The following is a 6,974-nucleotide window of genomic DNA, read 5'->3' as shown; positions in this document are numbered from 1 at the left end:
TTAAATACATCCGCTTTTGAATTTCATGGAGATTAGTTTTTTTCAACATACATGTCTACTATCCTTTGTGGAACCAGATTGCTGCGCTGTTCACTGCGGTCTGTTAGAAATCTTGCGACGTTGTGCAAGATTTCTGTTTGATGTCGTTTGATTTTGCCTTCTGGCTTTCTTGCCAACTAATCGCCACTGTACTGCAAACTCTACCCAGCCTTCGGTCTGCTTGGAATGTCTACATTACCAACAAACAGGATATGAACTCAGAAACACCACACCCCTCATGAAAATGTGTTTTTTGATAGTTGTCTGTCAAAACTCAAAAAACATCTTCATTTTCTGTTATACGACTGAAACTGTAAGAACCATCACATTACAGAACAAACCAAAGAGAAATGCAGCTAGCAACGTTGAAGCAGTGGCCAATGTCAACGCATTACAGATTAATGTCACCGCACCATTGTTCAAACACTTTCAGAATTTTAGAACCGAGATGGCAAAGCAGATATGTGTCCTACTGTCAGGAGAAGAAACCAATTAACTAGCAGGAACACATGAACTGCTGGGTTTTCCTGAACCCATATCTCAACGAAAGGAACTGAGTTCTAATGCCGTGGCGTCCAAGGCGGCAACACTTCCGACGAGGTGGACATGAAGGAGACTTCTAGGTGTCCTGACACTGGTATCTCTCTCCTATGCATCGACATCCGCATACCGCAGCGCCTCGTGGGCTGAATTAGAAGAAAAAAGTGTTAAGCAGTTAGGCATCAGGTGTCCCAGGTACTTCAAGAAGTTTAAATAAGAAGATACTAGAAAAGAAAGTTGATGTACAAAACCTCAAAACAATGGAATATGCTGTGGGACAGAACCTGAATTTTGTCCACGCGTTACTCGAAACAATTACAGTAGGCTAAAAAACAGAAATCATTATCTTCTCTGTGAAGCTGCACTAGGCAGACCGAACTGATTTGGGTTTTCTATCTAGTATTAAATTGAAGAACTGATGAATCATCTGAATCAAAGAACAGTAGCATCAAAACCAATAGTTTCCACATCTATTAGTGACATTGAATCAGGAACTTTTAGTGATGTGTATGATCCCACAGCAGTTCAGACTATTTCCAAGTCTTAACTCCTAACTGAAAAACAGATCAGCAAAAGTTTCAGACTGCACCGGTTTCAGTAAACTATTTTTCAGACTGCAAACTACTGCAAAAATATCCGGACTACTGCAAATACTATGAGTTTCCTACCAAAGGAGAAGAGTAGGATATGGAGGGGGCTCTCACCAGGCGTCCCGACGATGACGACGATGATGTGGAGGGGCTGGAGGCTGCGGGGCAGGTCGACGACGAGTGGGAAAATGCGGCCATCACGGGTGGGGAGGCACATGACGAGGTCGGGGGCGTCCACGATTGCGATGCCGTTGTCGGCGAGCCACCTGGCCAGCTCGCTCCTCAGGCGGAACACGGACCTCCCACTGAACGAGAACGAGCCTTCGCTGAGGACGGTCCCGTCGGCGTCCAGCCACACGTACACGATCACCCGCGACGGCGATATGACGGCGGGGAGGGTAAGCTGCAGTTGAGTCGCAAAGAACCAAGAATCAGATCGAAGAACTCGAGAAATCAAAGAAACAGAGCGAATGAAATTAACACGATTTCCAATCTTTGCGGTCAAATTCCGATGCATGCTAGCAACATCCAAGAACCCAATTCGCGCAAATCCCGGAAGAAATCAAGAAGCGGGCATGGGATGGGACTCACCCAAGCCGGGCGTGGAAGGAGAGGCATGATCTCCCTGGCGGGGATGTCCTCCACGACCCAGTGCATCATCGTGCTGAGGTTGCCGATGTCGTTGACGTCGACGTCGTCGACACTGGCGCCGTTGTTCCAGGGGCGGTACCTCCCGTTGGCGCGGAGGCAGCCGCCGTTGAAGTTGCGGAGGAAGACTTTGTCTCCGGATGCCGTCAGGACGGCCAGCCAAATCATTCCTTGTGCATCCACCTCCGGATGGTCGTAGTTGCGCTGCTCGACGCGGCGCCCGTGGTGGCCCTGCGGCGCCGGCTCGTCCGTGGCGGCGAGGTAGCGACCGTAGGCGGCGCTGTGGAGGAGCAGGTACGGCACAAACGCCTCTGGGGGCTGGTACACGTGCACCGCCCAAGCCGCCTTCATCGACGCCCGGCGGTGGTGGAGGGAGACGCCATGTCCGTCCTCGTCGGCGTGCAGGTACGTGCCGAGCTCGCTGCTGCGCAGCCGCACGTGGTGGCCGTGATGGAACTGCTCCATCGGTCGCGTGCGCTCGACCGCTGCAGAGAAGAGGAGGTTCTTGGTTTCTTGGCGCTCCGGCGACGGGGAGAAGAGGAGGAGCGAGCGAAGGCTGTTGGTTGGGACGGTTACGCTCGGGCGCCAAGGCGGAGTATTTCAAGGTGCCGGGTTCAGCTTTCGGCACTAGGTGGGCTTGCGGGCCAGGGCCTAATCGTTGGGCTACGGAATTCCGTCCAGCGGCATACAGCAGCACGCCTAATCGTTGTTTTCTCATTTTCTCAACAAAAAAATCGTTGTTTTCTCATTTTCAAAAAGAAAAAAGAAAAAAATCGTTGTTTTCACTCTTTGCCAGCTTATATATAAGCTAAAAAAGCCCCTAAAAATTTAAAAAAAACATGAACCATTTTCTACGTCCAGGTGCCGCGCACAATACAAGTTAAGAAATTCCCTCTCACTAGGGTTCCAGTTCCTCTCGGCGGTGACCAGCACCACCGTAGGGATCTCATCCCCTCTCTCTGGTTTTCCACTTGCAGATCGCGCTCAAACTGCCCGGTCTTGGCTGGTTTTCTGGTATGAGGTTGAGGGCTTAGGGGTCCGGTAGTTTAAATCTTTCGGGCTAGGGAACATCATGGATGGGAAGGCTTCGAGCTCGGATGGAGATGCGAGCGATGTTGAGGCCATGATGTAGATGTTGGGTTTGACGGAATACGATCGTGATGATGTCGTCTTCAAATAGAAAGAAGCACTTCCAGCGGAAGTGCCTCATTGGATGGCCGTAGCTAGGGTTTACATGAAGAAACCCTACAGTCAATTCTAGTTCTTCAAGATCATGTGCATCACATGGGTTCTTGCTTAAGAGGTGCAAATAAGGCCTTTCCATGACAATCTGTATACCATGCAATTCTCTTTAGGTGATTGGGAAAGGGAAAAAGCTTCAATCCACACATAATACTCGAAATAAGCCCATGATTGTGAAAACTACACGACCGCCTAGGCCACGCCTTGGGTGCTTAAGCATTGCCTATGCACTAAGCGATAGCCAACCGCCTCTCCTACGCCTATCTTTTTTTCCAACCTTAATGTGCCACTAGATCAAACTCAGCTGCCGGCGGCGATTGGACATGTGCTATGGTAGTTGTCAACGCCGTCAAGACATGTGTCATGTTACCCCACTCGGGTAGCTTGGATGGGAACTACCCGAACAACTTCGACTCCCACATCGCCAACATCCAACCCGTAAATCAAACAATCAAAATCAGGAATGCAAACACCAGGAAACAACCAAGATACTGAAGAGAAACACTCAAACGGCGGCGGGAAGAGGTCTGTCTCAGCTCGCATGGAACTCTCAGCAGTTCGGACCACCTCTGAGCAACCTATTCGGCACATGTGCGATGACCCTATAGGCTGCTCTAGATTAGGGCAACCAACAGTTGAGGGGGCGTGCGCCATGGTGACCGATTGCAGTAGAACATAATTTAAGCGGCGGTGGTGGGGTAAAAATGTCGTATCGAGAAGAAGAGGCTAATAGAAATATGCACTTAGTCATTGAACTACGGAATAAATCAGGGTGTCCTTTGCATAATTTTCAATGTGAACTGAGCATGCTCAATCTTGTGCCTCCAGCCCACATAGTCCGGGATCAGGGGATCATACCACACACCAATCACCATATATGCACTTCGTATTGTAAACCTCCTAACAATGACTCTGATGTGATTGATGTTTAATGGATCCCAAGTTCCCACTCATACAAAAATAAGGCAGAATTACATAGACGCGGACAGTTTACTGTATATACATCGACGGTCAATAAAATCAATACTAGGGTAGTATTGATTTTCCCACGACCATTTGGATGCAGTTGATTGGATCGTGTTACGGTATTACTGTTAGCGGATTTTTATTTTTTCAAAGGTGATCTCTTTTCAAATTACAACAACATTTTCTTGAAAAGCACAAATACTTTTCTAAAGCTTCGCAAACATTTTTCTGAAGGCGTGAACACTTATTAAAAATTGTAAAATGGTTGAAGCCTTTTTAAATTAGATGAGTTTTTTCAAATGCGTGAACAATTTCAAATGACTCAGTATTTTTTACGAATACATGAACATAATTCAAAAGTGAACTAACACTTCTTAAAATTACACGAATATTTACCTCGCAAAAAAATAATACACTAATATATTTTTTTTTAAATGTGTGAACAATTTGTTGACTTACATGGACATTTAATGACACATAAACACTATATGTACAAATGTTTTTGTTGCACATAACCAACAAACAGGATATCAACTACGAAACACCTTGAGAGTTCTCTGTCAAAAAACAACTTTGTTTTCTGTTGTACGATTGAAACTGTAAACTAAAGTGGCCCAACTCGCTGCAAGAACCACCACATCAGTATTCAGTGCTGCCAACGAACAAGGGAGCAGCCATTACAGAGCCTCATTGTTCAAACAGTTTCTGAATTTGAGAACCGTAATGCCAAAACCAACATGTTCTGTCAGGGGAACAGAACCGACCAAGTTTAGCTAGCACAAACACTACAACTGCTAGGTTTTCCTGAACCCATGCCTTACAAGCTAGTTAGAACTGAGGCGGCGATACTCTGAAGAGGTGGACAGGAAGGCGGCTTCTACGGGTATCTCTCTACCATGCATCGACATCCGCGTACCGCAGTGCCGCGTGGGCTGGATTGGCAGAAAAATAGTTAAGTAGTTAGGCATCATGTGTCATAGGTACTGCAACAAGTTTAAATAAAAAGATCAAAAGGAGTCTCAACACAATGTAATGTGCTCTGCGATATAACCTGAATTTTGTCCACATGTTAAACGATACAAATCACACTAGGCCAAAATATACCCCCTCCGTCTCAGAATATAAGAACGTTTTTCAATCTATGTTAACTTGAAAAACGATCTTATATTGTGGGACAGAGGGGGTAGACATCATTGTCTTCTCTGTGAAGTTGAAATTAGCAGACTGAACTGATTTGGGTTTTCAAGTTCCAAAGTCTTCCACTAGCACAGTAGCATCTAATTGCAAAACTAAATCATGTGAATCAAAGCACAGTAGCATCAAAAACCAACTGTTTCCAGGTTCAGTACTTACGAAAAATGACTTGGGTTCAGACTGAACTGATACTGATTTGGGCTTTCCACTAGCATCGGTCCATAAATCCAACAGGCATAATGCCGTCCCTGTTGACCACCTACTGATTCGATTCAACAACTTTTACTGATTTCTATAATCCTACTATAGCAGTTCAGACTATATATGTCCAAGTCATAGGTCCTAACTGAAACAGATTATCCAAAGTTTCAGACAACACCAGTTTCAGTAAACTGTTTTTCAGACTAGTGCAAATATCCGGAAAAGTTCCAGACGAGTTTCTTGCCAAAGGAAAAGAGTAGGAAGTTGAGGGCCTCTCACCAGGCGTCCCCGCGAAGTCGACGACGACGATGAGGGCCTGCTGGTTGCGGGGCAGGTCGACGACGAGTGGGAAAAACCGGCCATAACGTGTGGGGAGGCACATGGCGAGGTGAGAGACGTCCACCACCAGCCGCCGGGCCAGCTCGTGCCTCAGCTGGAACACGGACCTCCCCCTGAAGACGAACACGTTGTGGTTGACGAGGGCCCCCTCGACGTTCGGCCACACGTACGTGATTTCCCGCGACAGCGACTCGTCTTGGTTGAAGGAAGGGTGCAGCTGAGTCGCAAAGAACCATCGATCAGGAGATCAAATACGAATCTGAGCCAAGAATTGCTCCCAACCGAATGAAATTAACACGATTTGCAATCTTTGCGGTCAAATTCCGATGCATGTTAACAACATCCAAGAACCCAATTCGCGCAAATTCGGGAAGAATCAAGAAGCGGGCATGGCGGACTCACCCAAGCCGGAGGTATCCTCCGCGTGGCGGGGATGGGCTCCACGACCCAGTGCATCGTCGGGCTGTTGGGGTTATCGGGGTCGTCATTGTCGACGCTGACGTCGGTGTTCCAGTCGGCGCGGAGGCAGCCTCTGTAGAAGTGCTCGAGGTAGACTTCGTCTCCAGATTCCGTCCGGATGGCCCGCCAAGGGATTGGCTCCACCTCGCAGCCCCGCTGCTCGACGTGGAGCCCGCGCGGCGCCTGCACGTTCGTGGCGGCGAGGTACCGGCCATAGGCGGCGCTGTGGAGGCGTAGGTACGGCACAAACGCCTCGGGGGGCTGGTACACGTGCACCACCCAAGCCGCGTTCATCGACGCCCGGCGGCCGCGGTGAGAGACGCCATGCCCGTCCTCGTCGGCGTGCAGGTACGTGCCGTACACGTGGCTGCGCAGCCGCACGTGGTGGCCGTCCTGGAGATGCTCCATCGTTCGCTTGCGCTGGACCGCTGCAGAACAGAGGAGGTGGGCTCTGCGCGGTGGAGACGGACGGAGAGTGGGTTCTTGGGAGGGAGGAGGAGAAGTGAAGGCTGTTGGTTGGGACGGTTACGTTCGGGCGCCAAGGCGGATGTATTTCAAGCTAGTTTTCGGCAACAGGTGGGCTTGCGGGCCAGGCCATAGGAAATCCGTCCAGCGGCCCGTGCAAGTTAGACCCAGCACGCCTAATCGGTGTTTTCTCTCTTTCTCAGCTTATAAGCTACAGTAAAAGATTCTCGAAAAAATAAGCTACAGTAAAAAATACTTCAAGATTCATGTGGATGCTGGACTTCTGGCCAG

General features: G+C 48.6%; 2 protein-coding genes across 2 annotated transcripts; both read right to left on the bottom strand.

The window, feature by feature from the left end:
- Nucleotides 1-413: 413 nt before the first annotated feature.
- Nucleotides 414-2,405, bottom strand: LOC123167522 (uncharacterized). Its single transcript, XM_044585361.1, has 3 exons — nucleotides 1,761-2,405; nucleotides 1,284-1,572; nucleotides 414-725 (listed from the first exon to the last, which is right to left on the bottom strand). Exons 1-3 carry the CDS (start codon nucleotides 2,280-2,282, stop codon nucleotides 688-690), a joined length of 849 nt encoding a protein of 282 aa, XP_044441296.1. The 5' UTR covers nucleotides 2,283-2,405; the 3' UTR covers nucleotides 414-687.
- A 2,258-nt stretch (nucleotides 2,406-4,663) lies between these two features.
- LOC123167521 (uncharacterized) lies at nucleotides 4,664-6,731 on the bottom strand. Its single transcript, XM_044585360.1, has 3 exons — nucleotides 6,162-6,731; nucleotides 5,700-5,976; nucleotides 4,664-4,957 (listed from the first exon to the last, which is right to left on the bottom strand). Exons 1-3 carry the CDS (start codon nucleotides 6,624-6,626, stop codon nucleotides 4,917-4,919), a joined length of 783 nt encoding a protein of 260 aa, XP_044441295.1. The 5' UTR covers nucleotides 6,627-6,731; the 3' UTR covers nucleotides 4,664-4,916.
- Nucleotides 6,732-6,974: the final 243 nt, after the last annotated feature.

Source organism: Triticum aestivum, chromosome 7D, assembly GCF_018294505.1.
Source record: "Triticum aestivum cultivar Chinese Spring chromosome 7D, IWGSC CS RefSeq v2.1, whole genome shotgun sequence".
Lineage (NCBI taxonomy): Eukaryota > Viridiplantae > Streptophyta > Magnoliopsida > Poales > Poaceae > Triticum > Triticum aestivum.
The sequence above is the reverse complement of the archived record's forward strand: the minus strand, read 5'-3'. Positions and strand labels throughout refer to the sequence as shown.

What these genes read in the sequence shown, in the direction of transcription:
- LOC123167522 (XM_044585361.1), bottom strand. Translation starts at nt 2,282, where the DNA reads ATGGAGCAGTTCCATCACGGCCACCACGTGCGGCTGCGCAGCAGCGAG. An exon ending in TCCTTCCACGCCCGGCTTGG is followed by an intron (nt 1,573 to 1,760) that starts GTGAGTCCCATC and finishes ACTCAACTGCAG; the next exon opens with CTTACCCTCCCCGCCGTCAT. An exon ending in CGTCATCGTCGGGACGCCTG is followed by an intron (nt 726 to 1,283) that starts GTGAGAGCCCCC and finishes CTTCTAATTCAG; the next exon opens with CCCACGAGGCGCTGCGGTAT.
- LOC123167521 (XM_044585360.1), bottom strand. Translation starts at nt 6,626, where the DNA reads ATGGAGCATCTCCAGGACGGCCACCACGTGCGGCTGCGCAGCCACGTG. An exon ending in GGAGGATACCTCCGGCTTGG is followed by an intron (nt 5,977 to 6,161) that starts GTGAGTCCGCCA and finishes TTTGCGACTCAG; the next exon opens with CTGCACCCTTCCTTCAACCA. An exon ending in CGACTTCGCGGGGACGCCTG is followed by an intron (nt 4,958 to 5,699) that starts GTGAGAGGCCCT and finishes CTGCCAATCCAG; the next exon opens with CCCACGCGGCACTGCGGTAC.